The sequence below is a fragment of the Drosophila innubila genome (assembly GCF_004354385.1).
Source record: "Drosophila innubila isolate TH190305 chromosome 2R unlocalized genomic scaffold, UK_Dinn_1.0 1_C_2R, whole genome shotgun sequence".
Classification (NCBI taxonomy): domain Eukaryota; kingdom Metazoa; phylum Arthropoda; class Insecta; order Diptera; family Drosophilidae; genus Drosophila; species Drosophila innubila.
This window is the reverse complement of record NW_022995374.1, coordinates 10198624-10221518: the sequence shown is the minus strand read 5'-3', so window position 1 is coordinate 10221518 and position 22895 is coordinate 10198624. Positions and strand designations below refer to the sequence as shown.

The following is a 22895-nucleotide window of genomic DNA, read 5'->3' as shown; positions in this document are numbered from 1 at the left end:
GTAACATTGACAAATGCCAATGATGATTTACCAATCATCAGCAATTGATAAGCGACTGCTTGATAAGCAGTGCAAACTTGCTGCTATTACCATAACAAAGCACAGCTGATGCAATAATCTCACACACCCACATCCACACACACACACACACACATGCACATGTCAATGTTTGCAACTAAATATTAAATATTTACTACCAACAACAAAAACAGCAACAAACAGAACAGTCAGAGTCTGAAATTAACAATTATTAAGTATTATTATACATACTTCTTTTGGCAAATGACAGATAAGTAAACCCAAAACAACAACAACCATTACGCGTGCAAGCTACAACAAAAACAAATACCAGTAAAGCAGTACAGCAAAAAGAACATAATAATAATAATAATAATACGTTAATTGAGCGTTCGTTGCACTCGGCCAAAGCAGAAGCCAAGTTGGCTGACACAGACAAAAATCAGTCTACGATTTTTATTTATTTATAAACATGTCCAAAATACAATTGTTAATTCATAATTCAAATTTATTGTAGATACTAATTAGTAGTAAATATGTACTTAACATATTTCATCAAAAACAACTATTTTGCAGTCATAAATCTAAGATCCAAGTAAGAATTTTAGTAGATGGAAATGTTTAAATATTGCCAAATCATAGTTACAATTATTTTAAAACCAATTACATTTATTACAAAAGCAAGTGGTATTCCGCAGCTTTTAATAAATTAAAAATTGTGTTGGACTTTCTTTCTAATTTTATTAATGATAAATAATAATTAAAATTAATTTGTATTCCTAAAATTATAAATCGATGTTTTAGTTTTTAGAATATTTGAATTGTAATATTTTTTTAAGTTAAATTTTATTATCATAAATGCTAATAAGTCTCAAATCAAGTAATAATTCCAATAAAATGTTGAAATATGGCTAAATCATATTCAAACTATGCTTCCAAATTAAAAGAGTAACTGCTAGTCGAATAGTATTCTACTTGCATTCTAATTGGTTTTCCGCTATTCTAGGCAATTTGTTTTATTTTTTGTTTTTGTTTTGCTTTTTTTATACAATGTTAGTCACCGATAAGCGACGAGTTTTGTGTTTTGTGTTTTGGTTACTTCCTTAAATTCGAACTGGTCGCATTGAACCCGATGCGGGGCATTCATATGAGTATAGTACATATACGTATATCGCATATCTGGAGCTGTTAAAATTCTCACGGCACTGCAACTCGACGACTTTCGATTGAAAAATTGTTTTCAATTTGATTTTCGTCGGGCAGCAGCGAAAACTTTTCGCCGAACCGAGCGAACAGACAACAAACTTTCATTGTATAATCCCGTAGAATCAGCAGTAAAAATTCGGCGTCATCAGGTAGAAAAGCTACGGGAACGTGCTGCCTGTCTTCTTCCATGGAAGAAGCTCTGCAAATGCAAAAAGAACAAAACGCCGCTAAGAGTTCGACGAACCTTTCCATTTATTGGTGTTAAATACACTGCAATTAATGAGAAATTATTGATATATGGCACATTTTCATTATTTATACAACTTAATCATTCGAATTAAAATAAAATTATACCTTACGCGAACAGTTAATATAATTGATAATACATATCTGAATAACTATTATTTGGTGTATTAGAATTATTCAAACAATATACCTTTTTTTATAATTAATAATAAATTGTATTCTAAAACGGCGCCAAAAAACCTAATTTGTTTTACGACCAAAAAGCGCCATCTATTCCCTATTTATATCTTGAAAGCAGTTTGTCAAATCGTTGCACTGCCTTCCGTGCTGAGCTGCTTGCCTGTTGAACTGCTTATCAGACAAGCAGTGCTGTGTATATAAGCCGCCATCTATTGTTCAATTCTTAACTTAAGGCAGAAACCTGCTTGTGGTTACACTTATACAACAAGCAGGGCAAGCTATACACTGCTTTACTGACTCGTACACTACAAGCAGTTCATTGCTAAGCGGGCGCTGAATTTAAAATGTACAATTTGTAAACAACGTTTTAAAATGAATTTTTCTAATTGATGATTTATTAAAAGTTTTTGAGACATGCCACAGCTGTTACTTAAAATAATAAAATTTTGTAAAAATATTTGTTGCATAAAAATAATAAAACTTAAATACCCAACGAACTTACAGAACGAATCATGATTAATATGACATTCTGTTTCAAAATCGGTCCAGTTTTGACAAAGTTATGAAAGTTTGAAGTGGGTCTTGCTTTTGACCTATCAACTTTACAAGCAAAATTTTTTGTCCAATTTCCCATTATTTTTACAAGACAATGAAACGTCCCAGAATCAAGTTTAAAGTGTTGTTTTATACTAATTACGATATAAGGAGTTCCTTAAAAGTGAAAACTTGAGATTTAAAATTTTGAATTTTCGAAATTTCAAAGGGGGGACCCTTAGCATCGAAATCGAATCTTGGTCGAAAATAATAAAATTTGAATGCAGATTGAATTAAAATGCCAAATCATGATCAAAATGACATTCCGCTTACAAATCGGTTCAGTTTTGATCAAGTTATGACAGTTTGAAGTTGGTCAGACTGCGGATTTAGCCACTTTACAAGTTAAAATTTGCGTCCAATTTCCCCATGATTCTTAACAAGACAATGAAACGTCCTAGAATCAAGTTATAAGTGTTGTTTAATACTAATTATGATTGATTGCAAGTGAAAACTTGAGATTTAAAAATTATACAAATTTTAAAAGGGCTTACCCCTACCATATAAATTTAATTTGGGCGAAACCCGTCGAAAAATATAGTTACACATCAATTCATAGTACAAATTAGTTTTCAATTAGAAATGTAATATTTATAATTAGATATTCATGTATTTCATGAAAAGTATAAGATATTTTTGGATCTGAACGAAAAGCCGAAACTATTGCATGCGATAGAAAGAGAGTGAGAGAGAGAGAGAGTGAGAAAGGGATAGAAAGAAGAGCATTCAACTGATTCCCGAACGAACGCATTGATTGAAATAGTTTATTTGCAGCTTCGATCTGGAGCTGGACGTGAAGCTGTCTGTCTGTCAGTCAGTCCGTCAGTCAGTCAGTCAGTCCGAGGCAATTGTTTTTGTTTTTATTTATTTATTTTCTTTTTGTTTTTTTTTTTTGTGTTATTGCATTTGTTTTGTGTTCTTTTTATATTATTTGCGATGTTGGCAGCGCAGAGATAATGATGACGAGCTGCCAGCCAAGCAGTGAGGCAGTGAGGCTGCCTGCAACCAGAGGTTGCCACAGCACAGCACAGTCTGGCTCGGTTTGGTCCGCCTCTCTGTGCCTTACCTGAAACGCCATAGAGTGCCTACGACTGATTGGGATGCCTTGTGAAGCGACGTGCACAGAATGACATTTTGTGTGCGCACAGTGGGCGCGATAAGGTCGCTAACAGTGCACAGTGCACAGTCCACAGTGGATGATGGTTAGTGGCAAGTATCTTGTATCTCAACCCCATTCTCATTCCCATTCCCATTGCCATTCCCAGGTCTCCGAGTCACAGAGGTTTTGCTCTGATTTCAGCCAAAGTGCAGCACAAATTAAAAATCGACCGCAATTGCAGCGATCGATCGAACGATCGAATCGAATCGTATCGAATCGTATCGACAGCTTTGCTGTGGAATTTTCATATGAGCGCTTGATTTCAGCAAAATTACATACTTGTAATTTTAAAATGCTGCCGAGTGCCGAGTGCTGAGTTGCTACTGCAACAAAACAAAACAACAGAAAAAAACAAAAAAAAACTCAAAGAATTTTAACCCCAACTCATGGAGTCTTCTGCAACGTCTTCCACTGATCACTTACGCACATTTTATCACAGCCAGGCTGGAGACATCGCTCAGCTTCAGCTTCTGTCTCAGTCTTAGTCTCAGTCTCAAACTCAGCTCGGATTCAGCTACAGCCTCAGCTCCATCGCTTGACAATAAGTGGAAAAAAATAAGTTACCGTTCTACGCGCTGAAATTTGTTGCGCGATCGACGATCCTCCTTCTTTCTGTGTTTGCTACACGCAGTGTTGCCACTTAAGAAAGCCGCTAAAACAGGCAGAAGTAGCTAAAATTTGATACAAATAGATCACTTTTAAAAATGTTTAAAAATGAGCATTTACTAGGCTTTCCTAGGCATTTAGGATTTAGAAATTCATGACTTGAAAAAAAAAGAAAAGAAGAAAACGGAAAACTGAGAAATATATTATTTAAACTGAATAATAATATCATAATTAGCTTATCAACACTCAATTTAAAAAACTTTACTAAGCTTAGACATACTTAGATATATGTAAAATGTAATGCAATGGAATATATATAAAAAAAATGTAAAAATGTAAATAAATCGTTAGCTTAAATTGATGTAAGATTTATTTAAATTGACAACTAATAAACAAACCAAAATAAGATTTATTACTTGCAATTATTTATTTAAAGCCAGATATAAAGAAAAATTTGTTTGGTGTCGTTAAAATCTTCACTAACATTTTAAAAATAAAAAAAAAGGATTGAAAGTCTGCAATTTAATATATTAAAAAAGTTCTAACGACCTTCCAGCCCAGCAATAAACCCTTGGGGCCCCGGCAAGTCTCCCTTGGAGAAGATTCAATAAATAAAGGCAATGAAAAGAAAAAAAAAGTTATAATCTAGATTAAAATTGTATGCGTTAATTCTTCCCTCTTAATTTCCTTGAAAATTTAACTAAAAAGATAAGATAATAAACGATTAAGAGACGTCTTACTATATTTATTATGGCAGAAATCTTTAAATTTTAAAATAACCGCTAAATATGGCGGGAAAAAGCGAGTTGGCGACAGCACTGCTTGATTGGAACTGCCTTGTGGCCTGTCGTTGTCTTCTGTCCTGACGATCGTCGTTGTCGTTGTCGTCTGCAGTTCTTGTCAGTTTTTGCTCAGCAACAGTAGCAGCAACAACAACAACAACAACTATCGATCACTGGCAATCGATCAAGTATTTCGCGTACATTATCCGAGATGCGTGGGATAATTCTGTTCTAATTTGTAGCCCAAGCAGAGCTCAAACCCCAGCTGAGCAATGAGTGGGAAAGACAAGAGAGAAGAGCAGAAGAAGGAGGAGGAGGATGAATTGATAGTGTGTTTTGTTATCGTTATCATTAGCCATGTGGCATGCAAAGCACGTGCAACACATGCGAGTACGCAGCACAAAGACACACTCGTATAATTGACCACTTAAAATGCTGAAGGAAGTTCTAACTGATCGGTCGGAAGAGCATGAAGAGTGGGGCATAAGGCAGCCGAGTGATGGGTGTGAGGGAGTCAGTTGAACTTCCGTTTGCTGCCACTTGCCACTTACCAGCTATCACTTGTCGCTTCGCTTTCCTCCTGACTCCAAGCTCATGGTCAACGGCGATTGCATGCAAATGAGTTTCGGGCCGTTTGGTAATCAGGTGAAATGGTCACGACCTGTTAATCGTTTTATGATTGTAGCGGTGCTTTTGTTTCCTGTAAGCAGTGCAACGGTAAATCCGGTAACAACAACACAACAACACAACTTGCCACAACACAGACTCGCTTTAAAGAAAAACCCTTTTCCTTTTCTTTTCTTTTTCTGTTCCTTTTGTTTTGGCCACATTTTATTTAAATTGTAACGCGTCGAGAGACAATTGGACAGACGGACAAACAGACAGACGGACAGACGGACAGAACTGATGACAAAGAGCTGAAACCGATGCCGATCGCAATCCCAAGTCCGAGTCCGAGTTCCAGTCCAAGTCCAATCCGTATCCCAATCCTGCAACTTATGTGTTATTCATGAGACGCGACTTTGCGTCTCTCAACCAATTGGCAATTGGTACAACTTTTGACTTTGTCTTTTCTTTGGCATTGAGTTTGACTCTGATTTTGACTTTGGCATGGCGTTGGCGTTGGCGTTTCGACTGCCAACTTGCAACATGCAACTTGCAACTGCTTAAGTGGTTCATTGTCACCCCCAGCGCCCAATTAGACACCTGAGCAGTGCCTGCAGTTTACCTGTCTCGATTTCCTCTGCATTTGTTAGTCGATTAGATCGTGTGGCATCAACACATTCTTCATAACGATCTCTTTATCTCTCATGAATCTTCGCTTAAGATTAGCGATTATATTATTAAAATTACCCAATAAAATCATAGCAGAAATGCAAAGTTTTTATTTAAAACAGGATTAAATTGATCTAGTTCTTTTTTTTGTTTTTTTATTCTAAGTCCCTCCAAGTTTTTCGACTTCAGATCACTTTTAAATGCTTCTATATCTAATTTCTAAGATATATTTTAAATACGTTGGGCCCAAACAGCTCTATAAATACTCAAACTACTACCAGTTCCAAAAAAAATCAAATTAAAAATGTTCGAAATCTAAATGGAACAAACATTTGCAGCCAGCTAAAAATAATATAATGTTGCATCTACAAATATAATGTGTCTCTCTCTCACTCTCTCTCTTTCTATCTGCAGTTTTGAAGGTGAACTTTGTGGATTTGGTTGCGATTGCGATTGCATAAGTGGAGCAAGAGACGGAATCGTACAATACCATCTAATAGCTGGAATAAACGCACGTAAAACGCTAGCAAATCGCGCACAAATAATTAAGTATTAGAAATGCTGAGAAATTCCTAGGAAAATGCAACACGCAGCAAGCGACAGCAAAAAAAACAAAGTCGTTCCCAGTTGAGACGGGAAAAACACGGAGGCATATGGTTGAGTTTCAGGCCAGACTAGCTGACGTTCAGTTAGAAATACAGCCGGACTGGAGCCAGCTGCAGTTCCTGGCAACTTCAGAACATGGGCGTAGTCTGAAGGGGTTTACCTTTAAGATTCTTCTCATAAGCTTTGTTAACAGTTTACAAAAACAGCTTAGCTAGTAACAAAAATCTATGTATTTGTAATTGCTGTGAGCAGGAAAATAAATTATTTGTTATCAGCGTCTCTACTCGAAGCAAAATATGTGCTGTGTATTGTTTTTTTTTAAATTATTTTTGACAGGTTCATAAATTTTTTGTCTGCAGCGCCGAAGGACAACGAAGGCGACGATAAAGCTGCCAATTTGTAAAACATAACGATTCGAGTTTCGTGAGCAAATTGAGCAACTGACATGTTTAAATCCAGGCAGCAAATCTACAACTTGGTTTGATTTCTCGAGCTATAAAGCATATTATCAGCTCGATGTTTATTTATTTTTATTCAATTTTTATATACACTTTACCTTGATATATGATATTTTTTCCGAAGCGAGGGATTATTTTTTAATTGGAATTCTTTTCGGGTTCGAAACAAAAGAATATTTAAGATTTGATGAAGACACTTTTCTTATTAAATTTCCTTATTTATTTTGAACTTCTTAAACAGTGTTTGGTTAGCAGTCTGTGCCAGGTTAAGTCTTAGTTAGCCCTGGTCTACGCCCATGGCTGGATCCTCAGACAATACCAATTAGTAAGCGCTGCACAGCGCACATCCATACAATTGTGAGAACCTTGTGGCCAGCGTGTGAGTATGATGAAATGTCAGATGAGGCAACGGATTGGAGTTGCAGTTGCCGACGTAGACGAAGACGGAGACGGAGTTGGAGATGGGTATGGAGTTGGAGCTGAGTCTGGTGCACCCGCTGCGGGGTCGAGCCATATAGAGCCTGGCGAGCAGGCAGCGTTCTATTTTGACAGTCATTATGATTAATTTAAATCATTAGGCAGCCCAGGCAGGTAGAGAAGGCACGTTGTCCAGTTTGAGTTGAAGATGTGTAGCTGGATTTTAATTAAATGCAGTCAGTGGCATCACTTGCTTCGACTCTAGCTATTGCCAATCCTATTCCTATTCCTATTGCTGTTGCTGTTGCTGTTGCTATTGCTATTCCGCGGAAGAGACATGCTGGCGACAACGTCTGAGCAGAGTTTTGAGTCAGGCTGCTGTTTTGCTGTTGTTGGTATCTGGAAAAGGCAATGCTTGCCATTTGCAGCGGGGAACGAGCCAGGAATGCGTCGATGTTGCTGCTGTTGCTGATGTTGCTGCTGCTGTTGTCGTCTCGATTATCAACTGGGAGCAATAACTGGCCGCAGTATCGATGGATGGATTGTTTGGCAGCTCGACTGTATCTGTTAGTCACTGCACGTGGCCAGCGCGCTGGTGCAGCGTTTTCTTGCGAACGGCTATTTAAGGACATTGCACAAATACTCGAGACTCGGCCACAAGCAGCAAGTGAGCAGCAGGGATTGGAAAGAACAACTGCAACATCAGCAACATCAGCAGCAGCAACATCAGCAGCAGCAACTGCAACAACGCCACCGCCACCACCACGCAAATCCTCTAGAGCATTTGCTGACCATATTGGCCCTCGCCAGCTGAATTCCTGGCATAGTTTAAGTGTATCGCTTTTTGTAGGCCTAGGGGGACTGCCAACGGTCAATGCAGCGATTCCGTCTGGCGATGTTTGCTCAAAATAACAAATTAACTTAATCAGTGCTGATAAGCAAACACACACATTAACAAAATGGCTGCCATTGGCTTGTTTAATTAAAAACTCAATCACGCAATCATTGAAACAACAAAATTGTCTCTTGTCGATAATAACGATAATAACAATTACAACGATACGTCAACAACAGCAACAACTACAAAGTGGGCGGAGTTGGCAGCTCCAATGCGATCTATGCGTCTGCGCAGCCAATCAAATGAACGCAAATGGCAGATGTTTGCACAAATGAGTGTAGTAAATTATGCATAAACAGTCACAGACAGCGAGAGAGAGAGATAGAGAGAGAGAGAGTGAGCGAACACACACACACACACTCAGTGTTAACTGCTATGTACACTGAGGTTTAATTAATTAAGCCATAAAGCTGTCGCAACAACAAAAAAAGCTATAGCTCTTTATATACTAAGCGCTCTCTTTGCAATAGAGCCATAAAGAGCGCCTTTGCATGCACGCTCTTTCCTGCTCTCTCTCGCTCGCTCGCTCGCTCTTGCTGTCGCTCTCTGTCGCTCTCTTGGGGGGCAGCAACCGGTTGTGTGGGCAACTGTGCTCCAAGTTTGGAGCGCACTTTGAACGCCGCTGCGCCGTCGCTTGCCATACGCGTGCTTTGTTATTAGGTATTTGCACGCCATCTGAAGCACAACGAAGGCAACAATCGATCGCAAAGTTAGCTCGAGACCGTCAGACGCACCAAATATAACAACAACGACAAAAATCTACAGCAGCGGCAGCAGCAGCAACAACAACAACAACAACCACACTCACGCGCAGTTCACAACGTTTCGAATTTGGCAGTACGACATTAAATCTGCAAATAAAGCAAAAAAGACCAAAACAAGTGACAAGCATCTCTCTAGCGCGACAAATAAGTCAATTCAAACAAAACCAAATAAATAAATACAACAACAACAACAGCAACAGCAGCAACAATAAACAGTTATACATTTGTCATGTGCAATTTATAATATTGCATTTGCAAACGCAACTTTAACGAAATTCCACATTTGCATTTGCAAATTCAAATTGTGGCGCGCACACACTCTCGCAAATTGTGCAACACTGTGCGACTGTTAAGGAACTGTTAAGCGCACTGTTAGCTAGCAGCACGAATTGTCAGTTTTTCTTGTGTGCTTGCGCCGCGTGTGTGTGTGCGTGTGGTGCTGCAACTAAAATTCGCGGATTTATTTGTTAATAATAATACAAAGATCAATCAAAACGCATTATTATTATTCAATAGAAGTTGCGACGCGGGCGACATAGGCGAAAAGTGAAAATAACTGCAGCGCCGCCAACGGCAAACAGCGTAAACAGCTGACGGCCAGCGCCAACGCCAGCGGCAAAAGCAAAGCAACAACAACAGCAGCTCGCGTCTGTGTGCGTGTGCTCGTGTGTGTGCGTGTGTTTGTTTGTGTGTGCGTGTTTTTTTGTGTTTATTTTTGGAATTAAAAAGCTAGCAGGCGATTTGTGAGTGTTTTGGGGGGCACAACTAAAGCTAAAACCCAAAATCGAAATCTGAAAAAAGTGTGCCGCAGCGGCAATAATAGACGCGCGTGGTGCCTTGGATTTATTGTACGGCTCCACGGTGGAGAACTTTTATCTGAGAATGGATCCAGCGCGCGGTGACTCGCGCTATAACCTAAACTACTCGATGAGTAGTATAGGTTTAAGTCTCGCCGATCAGGCGGACATGTATGGCAATCCCGCTGTAGCGGCACTTGGCGCTCGTCCGCCCAGCGGCGGTCTGCTCCAAAGCATGGGCAGCGGCGTCGGCGGCGGCGTCGGCGTTGGTCTTGCCATGCAGCGTCCCAATCCAGCGGCGGCAGCAGCAGCGGCGCAACAGCAACAACAGCAGCAGCAGCAGCAGCAACAACAACAGTGCCAAACGCTGGGCAACAGTCAAACGCACAGTCCACAACACCAGCAGCAGCAACAACAACAACAGCAGCAACAACAACAACAGCAGCAGCAGCAGCAACAACAGCAACAACAACAGCAATCACGCGGTCTTAAGCGCAGCGGCAGCGATTGCTATGAAGATCATCGTTCCAGCGGCGGCGGCATGACGCTGCAGGGTCTGGAAAGCTGCGCCGCTGGCAGCGTCGCTGTCGCCGGCGTTGACGTTGACGGCGTCGATGGCTACAATGCGCTGCCCAATAAGAAATCACCGCCCGCCAATGGCAAAAAGACAAAGGGACGCGTCAAAATCAAAATGGAGTACATTGACAACAAGCTGCGTCGCTACACAACGTTCTCCAAGCGCAAAACGGGCATCATGAAGAAGGTAAGCAGCAGCCACCCAACGCCCACAAAACCCCCCTACAGTTTACACTGCAAAAAACTGGTGTTAATCCCTTTAAATATTAACTGTCTCTTAATACACCTTGTATTATTTTTAGGTCTTCCCAAAAAACACCTACGAAATATTTATTTCTATTCATTTTCATTTGTTTTTTTTGAGACGTTTGCTTTTTAGAACAATAAATTTGTTCTTTGACTTTTCACTTTATTATTATCGTTAGTATGAGTTTGTATGGAGGGAAAAGTTTAAATTAAATATTGCATTATATTTGGTCACTTCATATAAAAAATTGTATTTTTTTGTTGTCTTTTTTTAGATGAATTTCATTTTCAAAAATATTTAGTTCTTTGACTTTTCACATTATTTTTTTTGTTAATATGAGTTTGTATGGAGTGAAAAGTTTAAATTAAATATTTCATTATTTTTAGTCTGCTCATTTACGAAATATTTATTTATATTCATTTTCCTTTGTATTTTTTTTTAGAACAATCAATTTTCAAAAAGATTTAGTTCCTTGACTTTTCAGTAGTAAACAGGAGTAAACATTTTAAATTACATTTTTTTATATTTTTAGTAAATTTACCTAAGAAATATTTATTTCTATAAATTTTCCTTCTTTTATCTTAGACTTTTTCATTTTAGAACAATACATATTTGAAAAGATTTTATCTTTGACTTTTCACATTTTTACTAGCCCTAATCTTTGATTAGCATGAGTTTGCATGGAGTGAAATGTTGAAATTAAATAATTGCTTTCTTTTCGGGCAAATAATTTTGCGAGTGAAGAATTCTTCAAGTGTGGAGCACGTTTTGAGCGCATGTGCAATTAATAAATGCTACCGAATTCTCAATTCTCCCGATCCTTGGCATTGTTCTGTGTTCTGTGCCTCGAGTGCTTTATCGTTGTGTTACCATCGTGCCCAACCTGTGCGGCATGCCCCCGTCACACCCCCCCGCCCCTGTTTAGGGACAACTGTTGCATTTGCTTTGGCGGCAACGGCGCTGTGTAAGCGCGGTAGCCACGATTCCGATTCCGATTTCAATTCCGAATTTCCCTTTGTTTTCGGCTTCATAAAATGTTAATTTGCCGGCCCCGCAATTGCATTCAAAGAACAGTCCAATCCCCATCCCAATCCCAATCCCGATGCCATTTCCAATCCCAATCCCAACCCCGAAAGCTGTGTGGCAGTTGCAGTTGCGTGCTGCCTGATCTCATTGTCATGCGAAGATGCCACAGCCTTTGCTTTTACCTTTACCTTTGCTTTTACCTTTGCCTGTTGCCTCCTTCTGGGATAGTATATTCGTTTTTCTTTGGTTTTTCTGCATCAAATGACCAATTTTCACACGCAAACTTACATAATGCGCCGCTCGGTTAGGCTCGGCATATGAAATGCTTAACATTTTTAAATAGACTTCTTTGGCCTCAAAGTCGCTGCGATCAAAAAATAAAATAAAGACAAAAAAACGCCAACTGCAGCGCTAAATCACGATCTCAGCACGATCTTAACTACAGCAACAACAAATCTTATGAAATATTTTGTCTAAAAATCGACACAAAATAACAAAATAAAAGGAAAAACTTCAAGTTGGCCTCGAAGCATTTTATACCCTTGCTAAAATGTGGATGTGGGTGGAATCACAACTAAACGATCTTAATTAAATAGTATTAGATGGCTTTATTTGATTATTATGCCAACATTTTTTATGAAAATATTTTTATCGACTAAGGGAATGTCTTAGTAACAAGAATCAGGAATCTAAGCCAAAGCACTAATATCGCAACTCTGGTTATAATACTAGTTGACTTTAGAACAGTTTTCTTTTTCTTGGTAGTATTTTTTTTATGTTTTAACTGAAAATCGTATTGTAAATACATCTACCATTTTTCCTAGAGCTTTTAAAAAATTTTTAAATTTAGAACCATTCTGAAAATCAAGTAAACTAAATCTAAAAGAAGGTTCTTTATTTAATCAGCAGATTTGTCCATTTCTTTCAAATCCACTTTACAGCTTAGATTGGACTAAAATCCATATACGCCTAGAACTATATGGAATTTGTCATTCTCTTTGTTTTTCAAGTTTTTGTATACTTAGCAAATTGAATTGTTTTTTTTTAGAGAACTTGATAGTATGAAATAAAGTATGAAAGCCATACATTTAAACAGGTTTAATTATTTATATGTTCACACACATTTATATATGTTTATATAGCTAAGTAATTGGTTAAATTAAAAAAAAAAGACGGTTCCTAAAAATGATTGGTCTTTTATATCATTCTTTTAAGTTCATTTGCTATTCCTATGTAACTTTTGGAATTTAGGAATAGATATTCCAAAAGTTACATTCTCGAATTCATTGCAAGTTGCATGAAAAAGTATCGACATTTTCGTTGAGCGTATCACAAAAATATTTGACCCCAGAGACATAAGTTTCTCTGTTGGTTTCTTTGCTACTTCAGTTGTTGTTGTTGTTGCTGTTGTTGCTGTTGTTGCTGTTGTTGTTGTTTTGGGGCTTTGGGGCCCTACTTATGACAGGCGCGCGCCTGTTGACAGGGACAAAACTTTTGTTATATATTTTTAGTGACTTTGATGTGGCCCTCATCGATGTCCGCAACGTGGACAGTTGACAGGCACACAATGGATTCGCTTGGCGCTACACACACACACATATAGACACACACACATGCGTACGCACACACGCACTGTCCTACAGGCTACAAATTGCGGTTATTGAACTTGATCGGTTTGTGGCAGATGCCGTGGCAGAAGCCGTGGCAGAGCAGCAGACGCCACACAACCTGTCCGCTTGTGCTCTGTGCTTTCCACTCTCCAATTTTGGGCATTTCGCAAAAAGCAACTCAAAAATCTGCTCGCTGTCTCCGTTGGGCGTGGGCGCGATCGCGATCGCTTGAAGTCGCTTGGACCCGGGCCCCGAAAAAGGGCAAAAGTGAAAAGTGAGCTAATGTCAACGCAATGATCTCATTTGTAGGCCTGGCCTAATTGCGTAGGCTGTGAAGCGTTGTTGTTGTTGTAGCTGCTGCTTCTTCACTTTGAATGTCTGCATAAATGCATGGACACATGTGGCATACACACACACACACACACACAAACACACACATGACTGTCTGTCTGTCTGCTTTTTTGCCATGTAAAACGGTTCAACAATGGGGCACCGCCACAAGCCGCAGGCTGCAAGCTGCAAGCTGCAAGCTGTTGTTGTTGCACAGGCGCAAAATGCCGCCAAAAGGTGTTAAATTGAAATCACGAGGCCTGAGACCTGAGGCCAAGCTGGGGGCCAAGCGTTTGGCTTTGGCTTTAGCTTTAGCTTTAACTTTGGCTTTGACTTGGCTTGGGAATTGTTTGCGTCTTGTGGCCAGCACGGAAGCGTATTGATACCCGAACAGCGGCAGATTGTGCACAGATAAGACAAGAGCAACCAGCCGGCAACCAAGTGGAAGCCCGAGCTGCAGGCCGACAGTTTGGCTGCCTTGTCGACGCGTCGGCTCGCCTTTTGGCCACATGCAACATACAACACACAACACACAACATACAGCAACAGCAACAATCGCCTTCTAACAAATGACTCTTGCCTCGCTGCGGTCTCTGGGGCTTGTCCTGTCAACGTTTCCTTCCCTGTGCCTGTGCCTGTGTCTGTGTCGTGTCCTTTTGTCTTTGTGTTCGAAATTCAAATTGACATGAATTGTTGGACTGGCTGACTGCCTCTGCCTCTGTCTCTGCCTCTGTCTCTGCCTAGTTGCTGGCCCAGCATCAGCTCCCAGCTCCCAGGGAAGACAACAACGACACCTACTCAGTGGCCCGGGCCGTGTCAATTGTTTGCATTTACACATGTTACACATAAAATTGGCAGCCAGGCAACTGGCAACTTGCAACGGCCAACGGGCAACGTGCAACAGCAGCCGCCTCAGTCTCTCAGTCTCTGTGTCTCAGTAGTCACAGTCTCATGCTCATTCTCATTCTCAATCTGAGTGCCAGTCACAACAATGTGTACAACAATTTCATTAATATTAATAAATGCTTTGTGCGCGCGCGTTTTATGCGCGTTTCTTGCGCGATTTTCGCTCAATCTCGCACAAGTTATTTATGCGCTGAGCCATTGGCTGCTCCAATCTGCTCCAATCTGCCCCTCTACCCCGCTCACCGCTCCCGTGCTCTGCTCTACACGCCATCACACAGCAACTTTATCGCTTTAGAGTAATTACGAGCTGTTGATAGGCAGCTTTAGCTACCGTCGATGGCCTAGAGGGTGTTTATGTCTATCCGCATTAGAGAAGAGAGCGTGATTGAACATTTATTGCTGAAATTATATTTAATATATTTTAAAAAAATATTATTTTATCTCTATCTTATTTGCAATTGCATAAATTCAAAACATGAGCATTAATAAACAAATTATAATATCAGATTAAGAAATGGATATTTATTAAATAAAAAATATGTTTTTATTTAAATGTACATTAAAACTATTTTAAAAGTTAACTATCGTCAACTGGATATCGTATCCATATATCAATCATATACAATGGATTTCAAAATGATCAATTTTATACTGATTCGAGTTGTTGGAGTAATATAACTTCTAAATCGTAGGCGCTGCAAAAAGAAAAAAAGGGTAATCAAATTCCCAAAAAAAATATTGATTTACACTATTTTAAATGTGTCTTAATTTGTCATTGCAGAATTTTAAATATTTGTTAGAGAAACTTATAATTAAAATATAAATTCCAGCATTAAAGATAGTATTGATCCACTAAATATAAATTTCTTAAGCTCAATATTAAATGTTTATTTTAAATTTGCAGTTGTATTATTTCAAAGTAGTAGAATCAACTAATATAGCAAAAAGAGAAAACTTCGGTTATATTTACAATTTATGAACTATCAAATAGATTGCAATTATCTAATCCTAAGTCACGTTGCCATCTCTAACAATTTGGAAGCTCTGCAAAGCATTTGCCTCCGTCTGTTATCGGTGCAACATAATCGCATAGTTTACTTGCGAATTTATGTGCCGCTTTTAGCTAAAGCACAGCATTGAGTATGTGTAGTTAACACAACTTTAACCACGCTTCTCTCTCTTTCTCCCCCTCTCTCTCTCTCGCTGTCCGTCTCATTGCAGGCCTACGAGCTGTCGACGCTGACTGGAACCCAGGTGATGCTGTTGGTGGCCAGTGAGACGGGTCACGTCTACACATTTGCCACGCGCAAGCTGCAGCCGATGATTACCTCGGAGGCGGGCAAGCAGCTCATACAGACGTGCCTCAACTCACCGGATCCGCCAAGTGTTGGCGGCGGAGATCAGCGCATGTCCGCCACGGGCTTCGAGGAGACGGAGCTTAGCTACAACATCGCCGATGAGGACTCCAAAGTAAGACAATTGATTTACGGCCATCATGGGCACGCTCATCTCGCACATCCGCAGGCGCCGCCCTCGCACTACAGCCTCGAACAGAGCCTGATGCAGTCCGGCTATAGTGGAGGTCAGGCCTCGCCCCTCTCCCATGCTCAGGCATACGGCGGACATGCGCATCATGCGCATGTGCCACACGTGCCACCGCCGCACTCCACACACTCTCACATGTCGCACACGCATGCGCAGCGTTAGGTCAATAGGTATATATATAGCAGATATGTATGTGTGCGAGTGTGTTTAACATAAGTAGATCCAAAGTGCAGCATTTTGGCCATGCATTGTCATTGATTAGATTCGATCATGGCCAATAGACGATCTCGCCGCTCGTTTTGTTGTTAGCGTAGTGGGCGTGGCAGCTCATAGCTCATTTTAAACAATATTTTGTTTATACTAGTCAAAACTCTTACTTAAAGGCGACTGTGCCATAGCAAAGCTACAGCTCTCATATATTTTAATATACCCCATAGTAATATCAATAGCCATATAACTACAGTGAACGACCCGAAACGAAACGAAACGAACTGTAGCTTACCGTACCGAACCCAGTGCCATTCTACATTCTACATCGTATCTACAGAATACATATGTATGTATACATATCTCGTACAGAACTCACATAAGACACACCGAAACACAAAGCCGAGACTGCTTTAGTTAGTCCTTAAACATAAGTGCAATAAAAGTACTGCAAGAACAGGATATATACACAGAGAAACCACTCTAAAAACAAATAAGAAAGGATAAATGATTTGCTGCGCAGAGTCTACATTTTAGTTATGATCTTAACTGTGTTTATTTTATTTTATTATCGTTTAGCAAATGTGTTTTTTTAACAGGGCTGCGTCTGTTGGCCTTTTGTGCGATGAGCGTGCTCAATCCGAACCTAAAATCTAATTTATATAGTTGCAAACTACATCATAAATATATATATATATATACAAATCAATTTCTATATATAAATACATATATATATATATATATTATTTGTTATTTTGTGAAGAACTCATCATCGTTTTAGCTTAATCTTAGCGCTATTTATAATTTATAGTTATGTTTATTTGATTTTCTCTATCAATTTGATTGACTTAATTCATTCAATTGATTTGCTCGCTGGGCACACAAAACGCTACTGAAATTCTCAATTTGCATAATGATAATTAATTAATGATAATCATTAGCTATGTTTATGCTAATGGCATATGTAATAATGCAAAGAATATGATTAGAAATAAATTTATATCGCAAATTAATCATGCCACGCATAATCTTGACAATTTCAGTGCCTTAAAATTCCCAACTAGCAAATCACACAAAATGTACTTACCCTTTGAGCTGCCTGCTTCCTTCTACTAATATTTATTGTATATTTTAATTAAAAATTAAATCAATACCAAATTAAAAGCAGCTCAAAGCTATTTCTTCTTATATGTGGCATGACAACAAATTAAAACAAAGCAAAATGACAAAATACGTAATTTCCCAGCAATTTAATATTATTTTATAATTTAAAACATATTTAAATGATAATTTCAAGCTAATTTAGTGCAGTTTGCATTTCTGTTAAACAGAAAAAACAAAATAAAAAACACAATTCTTTATTAACAATTTAAAAACAAATTACCCATAGTTATATTAATTTTAAATGCTTTGTGCAATTAGCTAAACAAATGCAAATACTTTTAAAAAGAAATACACAAAAAATAACAAAACCAATAGTATGATAAGTGAAAAGACATATGTTTAAAACTCAACAATATAGTAACTATATAAATGCATATACATATATATATATTAAAATATACATATATTTTATTTAGCGCAATATTATAAATAATAATAAAAACAAAACATGAAGAAAATTATGTGATTACGCGACCTCCTTTAGAATCCTGCCCACAAATTGGCCAAAAAAAACAAAAAAAAAAGATCAACAAAGTTGTTAACTAGTTTTCAGGGGTTTTCAAGAGCAAGGTTAAGAGCTTTACATAACCAGCCACACGAGCTGCCAGTTTCTTGTTAACCTACACTTGAAAAAAAAAAGAGAAAAAGAAAAAAATATTATCCATATAGTGTGTGTATAGAGTGGGCAGCTCCCTGAATGAATTTGTATCTTTTAGCTGTTTGCTCTTATTGTATCTGTATCTGTATCTGTAGCTCTATCTCTATTTCTACTTCATCATTGCGTTGTAAAAGCTTCCGCTTCTACTATGTGGAGTGTCTACTAGTAGAGTGGGGGGGGATTGTGAGAGAAGGGGTAACGAACAATAGACCCGTTGATAACTGCATGTGGGTTTTGCGTGTCACTTGTGACGTCATGAACGCTCGCAACGAGTTCATAAATCGATCAACAACAATTGGCTCGTCCAACAGCCAAGTCATGCCTCAGCAGTTAGTTACCTACTCCCCATGTCCCCCCCCCCTCCCCAACCACCAGGTTGATTCCCCATGCTTCAGATCTTGGCATGCAAATCGCGCGCGGCATTTTCAATGCCAGACCAGCTGCCAGTCGCGTAGGCTTCATCGCATCTCTTTCTGCTGCCCGATGACGTGTGCCACTGAAGCCACTCTTTTTCGACGACTGCGACTGCGACTGAGAACGCGACCAGCTGTCGTTTCATTCAGCTGGAGACGATGAATGAACCGCCAAGCGGCAACAGCAACAAGAACAACAACAACAACAACGGCAGCCACCACGCAAATGTTGTGGGTGTGACACCAACGCCGCTTCAGGTCACATCAAAGAAGTAGGTGTGCTGCTAGTGCTGCTGATAAACACAGAGATACCCTGTTTTGATTTTGCAGCTCTGACTATTTCCACGACCACTCACATTTGCCACATTTGCTCACATTTGAATGTGGCTCATATTTGGCTTTCCACGACCAAATGTTAAAACTGTTAAGACACCCAATAGCAAATCAGCTGTTCGGTTTCTGTGCACAAATTATAAAAAGCTGACAATAACAACATTTTAATATTTATTTTGATATTATAATTGGCGCAAATTTAATGCCTACCGTTTTTATTGAAGAAAACAGCTTGTTAAGGTGATAATTGCTTTTTTTCTCGAGTTTATCGATAAACATCGCGTGTTCGATAAAAAAAATACTGAAATTCGCCGGGGCAAATGGTAAAAAATCTTCACATTCATTATGAATGAGTCGAAATGATCATTCGGATTTTGTACTGAAATGAAGTCCACATTTGGGCCAAATGATGGAAATGGAATGAGCCAAATGAGCCAAATGTGCTGTCGTGGAAATAGGCTATTAATGATTTTCTCAGCTCTTTCAGTATACCCCATTTCACTTGTTGCCTTTCGCTACAGGGTATGCGGCAGATACGTCATCAGCTTTTTGTTGCTATTACTGCCAGTTTGCCCAGCTGACTGATAAACTTCAAAGCTTGTTGTTGACTGTTTGGCTGCTGTAGGTCGTTCTCTGGCAGCGCCGCCAACTCCAAGTCCAGCCAAGGTTAATTGTTCACATTGCAGTGGGTTGTCTCTATCTCTTGTTGCTGTTGTTGTTGTTGTTGGGCAACTTTGCGCCACATTATACAATACTTATGTATAGCAAACTCTCATATCCATATTGTATCTCTTAGCTGCGCGGGTGTTTTGACTATATAGCATTACCTTCTTTGGTCGCTCACCTGCGCATCTCAAACGCCCACGCCCCCCTCTTTAAAAATGTATAAAAATATATATAAGTTAAAGAAATACACAAATTTCAGTTTGTTGGCTTCAGTTTAGTTTTTATTTGAATATTTTATGTGTGCTGTGACCCCCTAGACTTTCCTTTTTTTAAATCGCACTTTGGTACAGTTTTTGCTTAGATTAAAAAATACAATTTAAATTAGACAGTTAAATATAGCACAACATGTTTGTTCTGGACTATTTTCTAAATGTAGGTTTTTTTTAAAAGTGTTTGATTTTATGTTATAAAATTAACTTGTTCCAACTGGTTGAAAAAATATTTGTGTTCTTTTCACGATATTTCACTTATAGGCTTTGAAATCTCTTCTATTAGGATATTTTTGGGATAATTCAGAAAAAATTCGGACATCTATTCTTTTAAATTATTAAAATTTCCTATGATATCTGCTCTCTCATATGAGTGTATTTTGATTTAAAAACTTTCTGGATGTTTCAAAAATACTGAAGTCTCTTCTCTCATATTATAATATACTGAAACCTTTTAGGGTATTTCATTATAGATTGTTCATTCTGTTCTTCATAAATTAGTATTTCAGCTACAGATTGTTAAATATATTCTCTTATAATGTTGTAATTTGTTTGAAACCTTCTTTTTTATTCTTATTTGTTTTAAAACTTTTTAGGATATTTTGTTTATAGACTTTGAAATCTGTGACTTGTTCTTCGGATTTTACACTCTGACTTTTTAATTTTTCTGAAATCTGCCCTGTAACATTATAGTTATTTGCTTAGAAGCCTTTCGTTAAATTGCACGATATTTCTTTTATAGATCTTAAAATTTTTCAACTTTTTATACCTTTTCAAGATATTTGAATCATTGATCCTTAAATATGTTCTGTTCTGATTAAAAATAATTTGCGTCGAGCTGCAACAAATCACAAAGTTTAACTTGTAGTTAACTTCAGTTGCTGGCCAACTGGTAGCTTCAAGCGATTCCTCCTACTCCTCAGTTTTTTTTTGGTGTTGTCCACACACACACGTTCTGTTTCCCCTTTGTGCCCTCTGCTCCTCCTTGGTTGACCACAGTCGAGGCACACTAAGTACATATCAGTTTGAGAAATTAAAAGCATTTTGCGGTTCGGCTGACTATCGAAGCCGCGTGCCGCTCGAGCCTCTAACGACATTTCAATGATTTGCTGCTGTTGTTGTTGCTGTTGTTGCTGTTGCTGCTGTTGTTTTTGGGGCCAAGCGTCACCAAGTTGGCCACGTGCGCAGCACAAGGCAGTGAGACAGGCAAACAGACGGCACAAAAGCATTTGCAATGTGCTCGCCGATTACGTACGAGGGCGACCTCTGTCAGTGGGCATCGGGCATCGAGAGTTGAGAGTCGCCACCAACAACGCAGCAACGCAAAGAATCTTGCGTGGCATGAACCAACTGGACTCTCTGCTCTGCTCTGGTCCAGCCTGAACTGAACTGGACTGGCTGGATGGTTGGTTGGCTGGATGTTTGGCCATTGGATTTTGTGTTTAAGCCGCCGCCGCGCGTTGAGTTCTAACCACATGCCGCCACAATGTCCTCTTAATTTCCTAGGCCGCAGCTGCGCGATGATATCGTCGCTACTTGTCCTCGCTCTTTCTCTCCCTCTCGCTCTCCCTCTCTTTTTCTCTGCCGCTGCCGCTCTCTCGCTCCCTGTGCTTGCCTCTGTCTGTGGTGGGCTCGTTTTTTAATTCAACTGATTGTACTGCAGCTTCTGGAATTCGGCATTTCTTAAAGCCGCACATTGTGCGCGTCGGCAACATCTTGAACTGCCACTGCCACTGCCACTGCCACAGTGTAGGTACCTGGTTGCAACTTCTTGTGGCCGTTGCCGCCTGCCGCTTGCCGCCTTCGCAATCTGCAAAACAAAACGAAAAACAAAACAAAAGTTTAAGAAATGACAATTTGTGAGCTTCTTTTTGCTGTTGCTGTTGCTGTTGCTGTTGTTTTTTTGTGTATTGTTTTTGCTTGACTTGTCTGCTTGTGCCGTTTGTGCCTCTTGCTTTCATTGTGATTATTTAAAGGCCAAAACCCGCCAGCCAGCCAATACGTTCGTCTTTCCATCCGTCCGTCTGTCCGTCTGTCCGTCCGTTTGTCCGTCTGTCCTGCGAGGCTGGCGGCCTTAACGAGGCGCTTGTGCCTTTCAGAACGTCCTGGCGCATTTAGTTAAGCAATTATTGTTGGCAATGCAAACAAATAATGCGTACATTGTATGCAACTGTCTAAGCAGCGATTGTGCAACCTTTCCTACTGTGCAACAACAACAACAACAACAGCACAACATACGAGTACACCCCCGTCCGTTGCCGCTCCCTTTGATTTTGGTTTTTTGCTGTTGCTTTTGCTTTTTCGTTGCTGACTTACTCCAATGATTTTCCAAGTTAATCAAAATTCTTTGCTATCGACTATGAAATCTCAACGACCTTACCCCCCAGGCATGCCGTCTGCCTTTTACTAGCGCCATGTGGCATCAGACAGAGCCGTCCCCGTGTCACGCCCAAAACGCTGCCACTGAAGCGTGGCAGAGGCGGCAACGTCGAGTCGCGTCGCGTCGCGTCTCAGACGTTGCCAACACACGGCAACTAACAGACATTCGCATTTCCACTCGCTTCACTGCGCATTTTATGGCTGAGAATTATACAATTTACCTCTTTTCATTTTTTTGGAGTGGCTACTTCCATTCCCCATAGATTAGATTTATTGAGATGTTTTCTTCTCAATTTATGAGGTGAATGCTTGATGATCTTTCATAATTTACAACGATTATATCATTCCTTGAAAACAAATTGTTGGTAAACATTTAAAAAATTTAAGCGCATGTTTTTAATGTCTAGTTAGGGGCTCAGTTAAAAATTTAAAGATATTTTGACTTCAAGGACATTCAAATTAACAATAAATAAATACCATTAGTTGGAATCGCTAGAAGAGAAATACACAAAGGATGTTTACAATGTATAACGAATCAAATGCAAGTGACAGCAGAAAAT

General features: G+C 39.3%; 1 protein-coding gene and 1 long non-coding RNA gene across 2 annotated transcripts in view; both read left to right on the top strand.

Moving 5' to 3' along the window:
* Nucleotides 1–3362: 3362 nt before the first annotated feature.
* LOC117785260 lies at nt 3363–6962 on the top strand. The gene is made up of 2 exons (XR_004617496.1): nt 3363–3446; nt 6481–6962. It is a non-coding gene; the product is annotated as an uncharacterized LOC117785260 (long non-coding RNA).
* A 2652-nt stretch (nt 6963–9614) lies between these two features.
* The window catches only part of LOC117784284 (serum response factor homolog), a 32916-nt gene continuing 19635 nt past the window's right edge, over nt 9615–22895 (top strand). Inside the window, exons 1-2 of the mRNA XM_034621980.1 lie at nt 9615–10769; nt 15923–16171. Of these exons, the coding sequence (XP_034477871.1) occupies nt 10092–10769; nt 15923–16171 (927 nt within the window). The 5' untranslated portion in view covers nt 9615–10091. The remainder of the gene's footprint in view (nt 10770–15922; nt 16172–22895) is intronic.